This window comes from Lithobates pipiens, unplaced genomic scaffold (assembly GCF_037356315.1).
Source record: "Lithobates pipiens isolate NorthernLeopardFrog02 unplaced genomic scaffold, aLitPip1_a1.2 Scaffold_30, whole genome shotgun sequence".
Taxonomy (NCBI): domain Eukaryota; kingdom Metazoa; phylum Chordata; class Amphibia; order Anura; family Ranidae; genus Lithobates; species Lithobates pipiens.
The window spans coordinates 63,969,606-63,984,985 of record NW_027507791.1 but is presented as its reverse complement, the minus strand read 5'-3'; the positions used below and the strand labels follow the sequence as shown (position 1 = coordinate 63,984,985).

Genomic DNA, 15,380 nt, shown 5'->3' with positions numbered 1-15,380 from the left:
TGCTAGCAGCCGAAAAAGCGCAGCTAAAACAGTAAAGCGACGCTAAAGCCACTATAAAGAGCTGCTAAAAAAAAAAAAAAAAGTGGTGCTTTATTGCCGACACCATCTCTCCGCCCAGTGTGAAAGTGCCCCAACTATCCTGGGCAGTCCATGTTATTTGATCACCTGTTTGGATCTACACTACAGCTACACAGCTGAATAATTTAGATGACACAACCCTCCTGTCTTCTTTACACAGACAGTTAAAAATGAACAAGGCAGTGCTGGGCTTTCATATTAGAAAGCCTAGTGTGACTGAACAAGGAATAACCCAAGAACACATTTTTATTTGGTAAATAAAATAAAAACAAAAAAAGTTTGGAACAGTTAATGGATACAAGTTCTGGCACATGATTGGCTTCCACGAACCCAGATTTGCTGGGCAACATTTACCCTTTTAGAAAAGCACCAAAGAGTCCTAGAACCAGGAAAAGTACGGTGTACAAGAGGTTAGAAATCAATATTCACAATTATATCTTATGGTGTAACAGTGAACTTACCTGTAATACAAATTTTTGATCTATGTACTTTTTGGCAACACTGGGCTGAAATTCTTGGCTTTCCAAAAACCTTATGAAAAATTCATATACAAGCTGAAAAGAAAAAATTAAAAATTGGTGAATCAACTTGTATGTGTTTACTGTGCTGATTCTAGAATACAACTACTGGGGAAGGGTTACAGAAGAAAGCATTTAACAATAGCAGTGCAAAATACGAACACCAACAGTTTACCAAATTGCCTTTAATTTATTAGATTCCATTCACACCCGAGTGATCTGAAGGAATTTAATGCTCAACATCAGGATTCCCATTATATTCAATGATGCATATTCACACCTTGGTGTCATGTCACAAAGTGACAACTTATATCCTTATTCTACAAAAATAATCTATACACATCCACTACTTGATGGCCCAGTATTCTATTTTTCTTGCTTATGTTTGGAATGAGCAGTGCATACTTAGATTTTCCTCCAAAGAATGTAGCGCTGTCTTTTTAAACAATCAATTCAAAAAGTGCCCAAGTGCTCAATTATAAAGAAAGAATGAATCAAATTCATATATAAAAAACTCAAATATACAAAAAAAAAAACTCAAAATTGTATTTTATTGGTAAAGGTGTTTAAAAAAAATAAAAATACTTAGCACACGTTGGTTGCGGCCATGTGCACGGTTCTATGTACACTATATACTCCATAGTCTATACTCCCTAGTCCATTTCAGGAGCAAGCAACGGATTGCGGCTACATTCCTACATACAGTAAGACTGGAGAACAAATGTAGACACCCACCAACAAGAAGTCTGAGCAACAAAAAAATCATTTTGAGACTTTGATGATGCGGAGAGCAATAAAAAAGGTACCTTTGCACTACTTGAAAAAAAAAAAAAAGACTTATTTAACCAGAGAGTTCAGTGTCAAATTAAAGCCCGTCGACGGAAAGACTTTGAGCTTCTTTGGGACAAAGCGGCGCATTTTGGGGCCCTATAGACTTAAAATGGGAGAGCCTAAAAATGTGCATGGTTTGCCACTCCTCCTCCTAGTAATTGGCTAAAACAAATCTCACTAAAAATGTCCAGAAAAAATATAAAAAGGAGATAACAAAAAAGTGATCAAGTCTGCTCCTTTTTTTCCCCCTTTATACATGTTTTTGTATTTTGTTTTTTTCTTTTTTGGTGAACTTTGAGTACACAGTGCCTTAAAGTATTCATACCCCTTCAAATTTTCCAGTTTGTGTCATGTTACAACCAAAAGCGTAAATGTGTTTTATTGGGATTTTATGTGATGGGCCAACACAAAAGTGTCAAATAACTGAAGTGGAAGATAAATGGTTTTCAATTGTTTGTACAAATACATTTCCGAAAAGTGTGGCATGCATTTGTATTCAGCCACCCAATAGTCAATATTTTTTTTTTAAATACATTTGCAAAGATTTCAAACTTCTTTCAGGTTAACATTATGGGGTATTGTTTGTAGAATTGAGGAAAATAATGAATTTTACCCATTTTTGAAAAGGCTGTATGCAACATAACAAAATGTGGAAAAAGTTAAGCGCCGTGAATTCTTTCCAGATGAATTGCATTTTGTCCCTGCTGAATAAAAGCAACCCCACAGCATGATTCTGCCACTACGTTTCACAAGGTGTGTTCAGGGTGAAGAGCAGTTTTGGATTTCCTCCACTAGCGTTTTGGCCAAAACAAAAACATTTTGATCTCATCTGACCAGAGCACTTTCTTCTACATGTTTGCTGTGTCCCCCACATGGCTTCTTGCAAACTGAACTTTTTATGGCTCTCTTTCCACAATGGCTTTCTTCTTGCCCCTCTTCCATAAAGGCCAGATTTGTGGAGTGCACGACTAATAGATGTTCTGTGTGTTCATTTCTGTTTTAAAAAAAAAATAAAAATAGTTGTCCTGTGGACAGATTCTCCCACCTGAGCTGTGGATCTTTGCAGCTCCTCCAGAGTTACCACGGGCATTTGGCTGCTTCTCTGATTAATGCTCTCCTTGCCTGGCCTGTAACTTTAGGTGGACGGCCATGTCTTGGTATGTTTGCAGGTGTGCCATACTCTTTCCATTTTTGGATAATGGATTGAACAGTGCTCTGTGAGATGTTAAAGAGGAAGTAAACCCTTATGGGTTTACTTCCTCTTTGATTCCCTGCAAAGGTAAAGCATAATGGAATACTATTCATCGCATAGTAGTCCATTATGTGACACTTACCTGACACAGGAGCCAGCGAAGTCACCGCTGTCCCCTGTAGTCCGGAGCATCCATCTTTTTCGTGGGTCTCGCTGCTCCACCGCTGTCATTCGACGAAGCCGCAATTACGTCACTCCTGCGCATGCGCAAGGGGGGCCGCCACTCGCGGCATATCGCCGTTGACAGCGGCGCACTCCGCTGCGCCGTAGACAGTGGTGCCTGTATTTTGGCAAATATCTCCTAAACCGTGTAGGTTTAAGAGATATTTTTTGGACCTACATGTAAGCCTTAATCTAGGCTTACCTGTAGGTCAAAGTGGTTTGTAAGGGTTGACAACCACTTTAAAAGCTTGGGATATTTTTCTTATAACCTAACCCTGCTTTAAATATCTTCACAACTTTATTCTTGACCTGTCTGGTGTGTAATGTGGCCTTCATGATGCTGTTTGTTCACTAAGGTTCTCTAACAAACCACTGAGGGCTTCACGGAATAGCTGTATTTATACTGAGATTAAATTACACACAGGTGGAATCCATTTAATTTAGGTGAATTCTGAAGGCAATTAGTTCCACTAGACTTTAGTTAGGGGTATCAGAGTAAAGGGCTGAATACAAATGCACGCCACACTTTGAGATTTGTAAAAAAAATTTAAAAAAATGATTGTAAACCATTATTTTCCTTCCACTTCACTATAACGTGCCCCAATACATCTAAGTTTTTAGTTGTAATATGACAAAACGTGGAAAATGTCAAGGGGTATGAATACTTTTTCAAGGCACTATAGATCTAGGTTTGTCCCAAGCAGGTTTGAAGCCACTTACTGTTTACTGACTCACCACCTTTGCTAGAAGTCTATTCCAAGCATCAACTATTCTCAGTAAAATATAAACTTTCTAAGATGAGTTTTGGCGCCTCAAACTATCAGGAGGAAGGTTCAAAACTAAAGTTTACGTTAATCCAACCCTCCCCATGTATGAAGCTGACTTAAAAAAAAAAAAAAATCAGTTATCGCCTAGGCAAGAATTACGTGTACTACTGCTGCAGCCTCATGGAATATCTACTGTACGGCACACAACCCAGGGGGCATCGGCATCCATACAGCAGTAGGAGGGCCGACCTTGTGGCTACATAATCAGAAAGCCGGCTGTAAGAACCCAGTAGAGACAGCAGATTTCCTGAGGACACAAGAGAAAATTAGGGCAAAGTGGGAGCTGGCATGAGAGACAGTTTCAGCAGGACAGTTCTGGATTTACTGGGCAGGAGAGTATGCCAAATGAAGCAGCATGACAGGTAGCAGGAGATAAGAAAAATGAGCAGGGGAAAGGACATTCCTCTGAAGTTTAGGAAAGGCTGAATAGTTCTTACTGCCCATAGGTAGTCCAATCCAATCATCCTTTGAGTGTACTACGTTACCTGAATGGATCTAATTACACTTTAAAAAAAAACAAAAAACGTATGGAACAAAGTGGAGAACCTTGGTGAAGCCAAGTCCTGTAGTGCGCCAAGGGAAACTGGCCAACCAACTCACAGATCCAGGCACTCCACTGTCAGCAATTGGAAAACCTTCTTGCGAACTGTGTTTTTTTTTGTTCCAATCTCTGTACTGTTTCCCACATACAGTATCTCACAAAAGTGAGTACACCTCTCACATCTTTGTAAATGTTTTTTTATTATACCGTTTCATGTGACAACACTGAAGAAATGACACTTTGCTACAATTCAAGGTAGTGAGTGTACAGCTTATATAACAGTGTAAATTTTCTGTCCCCTCGAAATAACTCAACACAGCTATTAATGTCTAAACCGCTGGCAACAAAAGTGAGTACACCCCCAAGTGAAAAGCTCCAAATTTTACCCAATGTGTCAAAATTTTGTGTGGCCTCCATTATTCTCCAGCACTGCCTTAACACTCTTGGGCATGGAGTACACCACAGCTTCACAAGTTGCCAATGGATTCCTCTTCTACTGCTCCATGACGACATCACAGAGCTGGTGGATGTTGAAGACCTTGCCCTCCTCCACCTTCTGTTTCAGGATGCCCCACAGATGCTCAATAGGGTTTAGGTCTGGAGACATGCTTGGGCCAGTCCATCGCCTTTACCCTCATCTTCTTTAGCAAGGCAGTGGCCCAGTCTCTGAAGGGAGGGTTCATGCTCTGGTCCAATATGTCACAGTACATGTTGGAATTCACGGTTCCCTCAATGAGCTGAAGCTCCCCAGTGCCGACAGCACTCATGCAGCCCCAGACCATGACACTCCCAACATATTTGACTGTAGGCAAGACACACTTGTCTTTGTGCTCCTCAGCTGTTTGCTGCCACACACGCTTGGCACCATCTGAACCAAATAAGTTTATCTTGGTCTCATCAGACCACAGGACATGGTTCCAGTAATCAATGTCCTTAATCCGCTTGTCTTTAGCAAACTGTTTGTGGGCTTTCTTATGCATTATCTTTAGAAGAGGCTTCCTTTTGGGATGACAGCTATGCAGACCAATTTGATGCAGTGTGCGGCGTATGGTCTGAGCACTAACAGGCCAAGCCCCCACCCCTTCAACCACTGCAGCAATGCTGGCAGCACTCATACATCTTTCTCAAAGACAACCTCTGGATATGACGCTGAGTATGTGCACTCAACTTCTTTGGTCAACCATGGTAAAGCCTGTTCCGAGTGGAACCTGTGATGTTAAACCATTGTAAGATCTTGGCCACCATGTTGCAGCTTAGTTTCAGGGTCTTGGCAATCTTCTTCAAGCCTAGGCCATCTTTACATAGAGCAACAATTAATTTATTTCAGATCCTCAGAGAGTTCTTTACCATGAGTTGCCAGGTCCAGTGACCAGTAAGAGAGAGAGAGTGATAACACCAAATGTAACACACCTGCTCCCCATTCAAATCTGAGACCTTGTAACACTAATGAGCCACATGACATTGATGGAAAATGGTGAATTGGGCCCAATTTGAACATTTTCACTTAAGGGTGTACTCACTTTTGTTGCCAGCGGTTTAGACATTAATGGCTGTGTGTTGAGTTATTTTGAGGGGACAGAAAATTTACACTGTTATACAAGCTGTACACTCACTAATTTACATTGTAGCAAAGTGTAATTTTTTCAGTGTTGTCACATGAAAAGATATAATAAAACATTTACAAAAAATGTGAGGGGTGTACTCACTGTTGTGAGATACTGTACATAAGAGCTAATGTAATCAAAGTGTTAATGTCATTAAGTTTATCTCAACAGATCTCAATCAGGCTTCAACCCGCTTTGCAAAGTTGAAACCGATCGGTGATACATCATGCAGTGAAAGAAGTTGCAAGCACAAGGTTTAATGAAGTTGCTTTGGGTGAAAACTGAAGGTTCTCCGAAATCCGACCACAATGGTTTACACAGATTTCAAAACAAGAGCACATTATTGCTTTGAGGTTGACTTACTAAAACTGGAGTGCAAAATCTGGTGCAGCTGTGCATGGTAGCCAATCAAGAGCGTGTCAAAAGTAATCAAAAGTCATACTAAACACACAGTTTAAATTACATTGCCCCTTTTATTTATGTTGGTGGATGATGGCACTGTAATGTTTGAAAAAAAAAAAAAAAAAAAAGTATTTTTTTTTTCAAATCGATCTACATCAGTCCCATGACCCAACTCTTTCCCAGCTTGTCTGCAGGGAAACAAGTAGGAGCTTCTAGTCCCCTCCTGCTGGTCACATGTTAAAAAAAACACCAAAAAAACGATTAAAAACAGTAAAAATAAATATCAATATTTTTTTCTTCAATTGGCAAACAAACATATTTGAAATCAAATCAATTTTTTGGCAAAAACATGGTGTGGGCAGATTTCTTCCAGTCACAGGTGGTGTCTTTCCCTCCAGTCTGTGCCTTACAATAACAGGGAAGAGAAACCTCCAATAATCTACATGTAATATACCTCCCACATTGTGTACAGCTGGTTAGTGAGCATGAAGAACGAAGGGAGTGGGTCAGTGATGGCGAACCTTGGCACCCCAGATGTTTTATAACTACATTTCTCATGCAATCTGCAGCATAGTTGAGAATCACTGCATAGTTCCAAAAAATCTGGGATGCCAAGGCTCGTCATCTCACTGGTCAGTGGGCTGTCATTTACCTCCGTGTATATGCCCACGTGTCACTTGGGCTGCTCAGACGCGATAGGGAAGAAATGCTCAGCACAGAAACTCATTGAAAACTGAGCATGTGCAGAGTTGCCACCACAGCTGCAAAATCCCTAGCTGAATTGGGGATAGAAGGTGAAAATAGAAAGCTGCAGAATCAACACTTTTTTTGCAGGACACAAAAAAAAATCCCATAGTGACTGAGTGAGTATAAACAGCATGGAATACAGAATTTATTGAAAGTGTTACTAAACCCACAACAGTAAAATCAGTCTGTATATTCAGTAAAGCATGCTTGATATACTCACTGTGGAACCAAAGGGGTTAATCCTCTGCATTGTGGAAAAAGGCTGTTTGAACCTGTCTTCTCCCCTTTTATAGTCCCCCCCCCCCCCCCCCCCAAAAAAAGCTCACTAGTCTTTAAATTGGATTCGTTTTCTTTTTAGCTTTCCCTCCCCCTATTTTCACCCAGTAATGCTGCAAACAAAACTGTCCCCTAGGTGGCTACACTTCGTAATCCACTGTATCTATGGAAAGAAAGTAGGTCTACCTTTGTTCATCCCCATTACAAAGGGGAGGTGATGGAATTAGTGGTTTCCATAAAATGGATGACATTTGTTTTGCTTCCAGTTTATCGCACAGAAAAAAAAAAAAAACAAGGACAATGTATTTCTGGGACAATCAACTGCCATTTTCTGTACTTGTTAAAAGTGTTCTAACCTGAAAAAAGAAAACCAATGCAGCCGCCACAGGTAAACTGTGCATTTTATTACATTTTTGTTCTTGGGTTTGAGCTCAGCAGAAAAAAAAAATTGCTTACATTTAAAATTTGCACAATTGTGTTAAGAAAGTCCATAAATGGAACAGGAACAATGATATGTACAGCTATAGACCCATCTTTGTGCCACTTTATTATAGGGAGTTTAATCCATCTTCCTGTTCAGCACTCAGCAAAGTGTATGGCAATGTTTAGACTACAAGGAGCTTTATATGGCAAAAGGCTGTTACTGGGAGCGAAAACTCCTGCTCTATTTTTGCCTTCACTTATATACGAAATAAACTCGACAAACTACCATCATTGTACTGTATCATTCTGCCTAGCTAACCAAAGACCTTCAGGCATGTGCACACCCTGTACATGGTATAAGTAGTAATGTTCTCTTTGTGGCCGGTGGATATTCTGTGCCTTTGTGCCACAATCTCACCAACAGGGCTGTAGCTGCATTTTTTTATTTATTTTTTATTTTTATTTTTTTATTCCTTCCACAGATAGTGAAAAGTGCTCAGGCACAGCCTTCAACAGTTACTATCTCTGCCTCCTAATGGTAACAAATGGGGACAGACAAGTATTTGCATTATTGTGACCAAAAAATGTATAATTCTCCAAATACTGCACTGCATAGAACACTTAACCTGACGACTTACCTGCTATTTTGAACTTATCATCCGCTGCCCAAAGTGTAATCCAACTCTCAAAAATTGTGTTAAAAGCAAAATAAGTACTTAAGGACCGAGCCCGTTTTTCAGACTCTGTGTTTACAAGTTAAAAACAATTTTTTTTTATAGAAAATTACTTCGAACCCCAATCATCATACTTTTTTCTCTCTAATGCCGTGTACACACGGCCGGTCTTTGGCAAAGGTCCGTCGGACAATTCGACCATGTGTGGGCTTCATCTGGCCTTTGCTGTCCAAAAATCAGACTGAGTTTAGATTTAGAACATGTTTCAAATCTTTCCGACAGACTCAAGTCCGGTCAAAAAAAAAAAATCAGTCTGTATGCTAGACCGACGGACAGAGACCGATGCTAGGGCAGCTATTGGCTACTGGCTATGAACTTCCTTATTCTAGTCCAATCGTACGTCATTACGGTCGAATCCGTTGGACTTTGGTGCGATTGTGTGCGGCTGAATCAGTAGGTTCGGAAAGTCTGTCAGAACTCCGCAGAAAGTCTGTCGGGAAGACCGTCAGAACTAGTCTTCCGGAAAGTCCGGTCATGTGTACATGGCATAACACTCTAGAGTTCTATTGCAATACTTTTTGTTACACCGTATTTGCGAAGCAGTCTTACAAGCGCACTTTTTTTTTGGAAAAAATTTACTTTTTTAAATTAAAAAATAAGAGAACAGTTCGCCGATCCTTTCTGCCCCTCTCCCACCGCCGATAACGGTGATCTTGTGGCGAATCCAGGGACGAGACCACCATTATCATAAACAGAACCGCCCGCTGAAAAGATGGAAATCATCTTTAAAGTTCTGACGTATACATACAGTGGGCGGTCGTTAAGTGGTTAAATATATATAGAACTCCTAATGCAATGTCAAATATACAAGTAAAGAAGTTACTTATAGCTATCTAAACAGCAAGCTTATAGCTCAGCAGTCAAAAATGGCAAAACTAAGGAGGACCATATACAAGATAGAGTGGCTATTCCTTACATGCTTTATACCGCAAGGTCACTCCACACTGCAATCTACATTCTACAGTCCATTCCTAAAATGAAGGCTGCAGTAAACAGTATGTCCTACTAGTTCTCGCTGCCTAACGCAGAGGTGAAGCGTTCAGTTACACGACTTGTCTGGCCCCCCAGCAAACTCTTTATTCCTCTGTCACAAGAGCGGTCCGGTGACAAAACTTCCACCCACATTCCACGCGGGTTTGCTTCCTGATGGCCAAAGGATGCTCATGGGACTTGGAAATCACTCTTGCATACCCTGTGGACGGTGTTGAATCCGGAGGATGCTGTGGCATGGCACCTTTACTGCTTCTGAGGAGCCCATTGATGAGCCTTTTATATTACATCACCCTGTAAATAATTCCTAATCCTTGTGCTATTAAATAAATTTTTAACCTCTACAGTTACGGTAGGCGGTGCCTCCTTTCTTCCCCTTTCGTCTGATGCAGAGATGGCTGTACTGGGAGGATAGCTGCTGCCTCCTATTTCTTATTTCACATGGACACATACATAATGTATATATTACTTTTGGATTAATGGACTAATCTTGGCACTATTTGTAAACCATTTCTTACCCTTTGAGTCATCTCTCACTTTGCACCAGGATATATTGTGTTTTTTTTGTAGAATTTATGTATCACCTGAGGCCAGTCATTTCACTGGGTATATGTAAGGGTTTACAAGCACTTTAACCAGTTCCCGACCAGCGCACGACGATTTACGTAGACAGAATGGCACGGGCAGGCATATTGGCATACAGGTACGTCCAATATTCAATGCCACCCTGCCATCGGGAGCGCGCCCCCGTGAGTCCGGTCGCGGGACCCGTGGTCTCACGGGATGGCTGAATGGAGGAAATGCCGTGTAAACAGCATTTCTCCATTCTGCCTAGCAACTAGTGACGCTGATCTCTGCTCCATGTGATTGGAGCAGAGATCAGTGTTCACTGAATGAAAGCCCAACCCCCCCCACAGTTAGTAACACACCCCTAGGATATATTCAATGCCACCCTGCCATCGGGAGCGCGCCGCCGGCAGTGCGCTCCCGCGCTGGTCGGGACCCCCGTGAGTCCGGTCGCGGGACCCGTGGACTCGATCGCCGCGGGCATCCCCGCGATCGTCTCACGGGACGGCTGAATGGAGGAAATGCCATGTAAACAGCATTTCTCCATTCTGCCTAGCAACTAGTGACGCTGATCTCTGCTCCATGTAATTGGAGCAGAGATCAGTGTTCACTAAATGAAAGCCCAACCCCCCCACAGTTAGTAACACACCCCTAGGAACACTTAACCCCTACACTGCCACCCACTGGTTAACCCTTTCACTACCAGTGTCATTTACACAGGAATCACTGCAATTATATAGCAGTGATTACTGTATAAATGACAATGGTCCCAAAAATGTCCGATGGGTCCCCCACAATGTCGCAGTCACAAAAATAAAATAAAAAAAAAATAAATAAAAATCGCTGATCGCCGCCATTACTAGTAAAAAAAAAAAAAAAAAAAATTATTAATAAAAATGCTATAAAACTATCCCTATTTTGTAAACGCTATAACTTTAGCGCAAACCAATCAATAATCGCTTATTGCAATTTTTTTTACCAAAAATATGTAGTAGAATACGCATCGGCCTACACTGAGGGAAAAAAATGTTTTTTTATATATTTTTGGGGGATATTTATTATAACAAAAAGTAAAAAATAATGCGTTTTTTTCAAAATTGTCACTCTATTTTTTGTTTATAGCGCAAAAAATAAAAACCGCAGGGGTGATCAAATACCACCAAAAGAAAGCTCTATTTGTGGGAAAAAAAGGACGTCAATTTTGTTTGGGAGCCTCGTCGCACGACCGCGCAATTGTCAGTTAAAGCGATGCAGTGCCGAATCGCAAAAAGTGGTCTGGTCTTTGACCAGCAAAATGGTCCGGTCTGAAAGTGGTTAAGGGGCAGTATGGCTGCACCGCTGCTTTTTAAATCGCCTCTAAAATGTCTCAAATGGTGCATGTCATCAGCTCGTTCCAATTCTCTTAGCACTTTACCTATTGTGGATCTGTGCACTCAGTAGATTGAAAAAGGCTGATTTTCCTACATTTTCCCATACAAATGGATAGGTTAAATGGTTTGCTTCCATTTGTATGGCCATACATGAGAGTACACATTGTGCCCTTCACATTGGGGATTATATTCACTGCATACTTATTGTGTTTTTAACATGTTGCATTTTTTAGTTCAAGAGTTAAGTTACATCTCTGAGCTGTGTAAAGTGGGATACCTGAAAGCAGACATGCAAATTGAATGATTTAGGCTGCTTTAACACTGGTGGTGGCGGGTCTGTTAGCTGTAAAGCGCTGCTAGTTTAACCGCATGTTTAAGCAGCGGTTTTCGGCCACTAGCAGGGCTCTTAACCTCCAAAAAGGGGGTAAAAGCACCTGTGTTGCAGCGCTTCTGAAGCGCTGCTCGTTTATTCCAATGGCAGTGGCGGTGTATACACCACCCAAAAGATGCTGCTTGCAGGACTTTTTTTCCTGTCCCACAAGCGCACCGCCCTAGTGTGAAGGGCACTCGGGCTTTAACACTGGGAAGGCACGAGAGGCAGTTTTCAGGCACTTTACAGGCGCTATTTTTAGTAACATGCCTGAAAACTGCCTTAGTGTGAAAGTAGCCTTAGCGTATTAAAGCGGTTTGGTACCTAAAAATTAAACTTCATATTATTAAAATCACAAGATAGAATACTTACCTAAATGAACCCTGAAAAAAAAAAATATTCTTTACTTACCTTTTATTTCAGATGTTTCTGCTGACTTCCGGGTTGTCCTCCCGTGGGAGTAGGTGTGGTTATCGTCCTCGCAATGGTCCCTGGGAAATTTCCCAAGAATCCATGGGGGGACAATGAAATTGCGAAATCTCGTGAGATTTCGTTAGGATGCCGGTCACGTGACGAGGGCGTGTCCGAATTTGCCATTTTTAAAGTGGGCAGGCAGCTGTATCTGCCATTACCACCATTGCACACTGAGCATGTGCGAGATGGAGCGGAGCATGCTGGGAGCCGAGCGTCATCGATATACAGGAAGTAAATGCCTGTGGGCTTCAGACGCCCACACTTAAAATGGAAAATGCCAGAGCACTTTTTTAAAAGTCATCCCGAGGAAAAGAATCGTCGCGCCGGGGGTCAAAAAAACGGCGGACGTGGATGCTAAGCGAAGGTAGCAGTCGCCCACCTGTAACACAGGTAAGAAAAAAAAAAAAAAAAAGAGCGGAATCCCGCTTTAAGAAAGTGTTCCAATACCTGTAAATGAGGCCATGATGCTTCGAGAGTTGGTTCATCTTCTTCGGGATCAAACTCATTGCTGTCGCTTGGCGGGAGAGTCCTAAATATATTGCAGGATACCTTGAGAAAGAAAAAAAAAAATACAATCAAATTAGTTTGTTTTACTAAATAAGGTGAAACTGTTTTTCACTTTTAGTAAATTCCTTATTTTGGATTCAGGTTATAAAATGTATTAGGAATTCATTGTCACTTCACCAACTGACCTGTCAAATTCTCATGATGGTGCTTTAGGTGCAGACATAAACCCCCCCCCCCCGACAGCCACTAGATCTATCAGTATTGTCAGAGAATGAACAAACCCACCTAAAAAAGGGAATTACAACCAATATACAAATACGTACACGGTGGATATAGAAAGTCTACACACCACTGTTAAAATATCAGGTTTCTGTGATAAAAGCGTAAAAAAATGAGACAAAGATGAATGATTTCAGAACTTTTTCCACCTTTAATGTGATCTATAAACTGTACAACTCAATTGAAAATCAAACTGAAATCTTTTAGTGCGGGGGGCATGATGGCTGGTGACGTCACCAGGAGGGGGGCCATCGAACGAGGTCAGCTGGTGGTCCCGCCCCATGCATATGGCACATGGCAGCCCTAGCATTAGAGCGGGAGAGAGCGTCAAGAGAAGATCAGAGGAAGAACAGAAGGAGAAGACAGCGGAGAGAGAAGGATCGGAGAGGGAAGAAGAAATCCAAAGAGACGCCGGAGCTGCCTTAATAAATTACTTTACAAACCTGCGTACTGTTATTTTGGACACTTTTTTGGTGAATGGGTAGGGGTACAATGTACCCCATACTCCTTCATATAGTGTGGGGGGGCAAGTATCTGGGGGCCCACTTGTTAAAAGGGGCTTCCAGATTCCAACAAGCCCATCACCCGCAGCCCCCAACAACCATCGATCAGGGTTGCAGGGAGGAGGGCGTTGTCCTCATCAACATAGGGACAAGGTGCTTGGGGGTGCAGAATTTTGACACCTCGGTCCAGAGCAGCCCCTGCCATTTTTTCTGCACCAGTGTCTATATTTTCATGCATAGCCTGCACATCCTCTGCATAAAAACATAAGAATTGAGGTGCAGAAAAATGGCAGGTGATGCTTTGGGCTGATGCATCAAAATTTTAAATATTTTGCTGTAGGCAATTAGAGGCAGTTTGTTCACCAAATGGCTTGGGAGTGATACAGTAATGAGTGTCTGCAGGTAACAGTGAAGAATGGTGGAGATTTCTTGCAAGTTTGGGGCTGCATTTCTACAAATGGAGTTGGAGATTTGGACAGGATTAATGGTGTGCTCAATGTTGAGAAATACAGATGTAGATATTTATTCCTTATGCCATACTATCAGGGAGGAGTGCGACTGGCCCCAAATTTATTCTGCAGCAAGACAACAACCCCAAAACATAAAGGCAATGACAATAAAAACCATCTTCAGTGTAAAGAAGAAGAACAAAGTCCTGGAAGTGATGGTCTGGCACGCAAAGAGCCTTGATTGCAAAATGAGTTTTTATGGGATTACATGAATAGACAGAAGGATTTGAGGTAGCCTACAGCCACAGATCTGTGGTTAGTTCTCCAAGATGTTACCTTCCCGAGAGCCCTCAAAAACTGTGTGCAAGTGCACCTAGAAGAACTGATGCCATTTTGGAGGAAAAGGGTGGCACTGGTCACTTCAAATAATGATTTGATTGGGATTTCTCTTCTGTTCCTTTACTTTCCATTTTAACAGATAAAAAAAACGATTAAAACTTCTATTTCTGAAAGCATTCCTAATTTACAGCATTGGTTCACACCTGCTCAAAGCTTTTGCATGGTACAATTTATTATACACACACACACACACACACACACATCTTTTTATCAAGCTATATCTCTGCATATTTATCTTTTTCTATACATTGTTCTATTTATCTAGGTATAGATCTCTGTATATTTATCTAGGAATATATCTCTCTATATTTATTGATTGCTTATAGCACATTATTCAAAATAACTGTGCACAGTTCAAAACTGGTGTAAGATTTTGGAGAATCGTGATTACAATTAGACAACTACAGTATAAGGCTTAATGTGCACGGGACGTTTTAAAACCTCTCCTGAACTATTTAATTTGACAGAATAAAAGTAACTGAGTTAGTTTAAAAGGTGTGAATCCAGCCTAAGTAAAAAAAAAACAAACGTAAAACAGGTCACTTTGGAATATCTATAAAGGGGGATCTCTAAAGAAGTAGGACAGACAATTCAAAGGTAAAGGAGAACTAGGCAATTCCTATAACTGGGGCAGGGGATGTGCATACCCCGGAAGCTTAATTGTACACATTATAGCTCTTTCCCTTCAAAGTACAGGATGGTAACCTCATCAAGAGTTAAAAGAAAAGGGAAACTGGGCCTAGTATGTTGTTACCATAACCAATAGCATTTACTGCCACGGAAGAAAAAAAAATCTATATATAAAAAAAAAAAAAAAAGACCTTTGCTTTGTGTAAAATGCACCAAATACCATAAAAACCACAACCAGCACTTTGTTTAATCCTATTGCTGTCATCACAGTTCCTTCAGAGGAAGGACATTACTTCTACAGCACCAGACTAGTAATTTAACTTTGAATACGGCATGTAAACACAATCTGTCAGTTTGTACTTCTGGCTGCGGTTGGAGGTTGGATTTCTTCTTTTCGCCATCATCCATAAGGCAACCTAGGCAGCAGCCTAATGCATGGTTAATGTC

At 41.1% G+C, this 15,380-nt stretch overlaps 1 protein-coding gene across 3 annotated transcripts in view; it reads right to left on the bottom strand.

Moving 5' to 3' along the window:
• Positions 1-15,380, bottom strand: part of PPP2R5E (protein phosphatase 2 regulatory subunit B'epsilon) — a 203,081-nt gene that overhangs the window by 74,998 nt on the left and 112,703 nt on the right. For all 3 annotated transcript variants that reach the window (XM_077464362.1, XM_077464361.1, XM_077464360.1), the window contains exons 4-5: positions 12,614-12,715; positions 540-632 (exon numbers count right to left, since the gene is read on the bottom strand). In XM_077464362.1, coding sequence (XP_077320488.1) covers positions 540-632; positions 12,614-12,715 — 195 coding nt within the window. The remainder of the gene's footprint in view (positions 1-539; positions 633-12,613; positions 12,716-15,380) is intronic.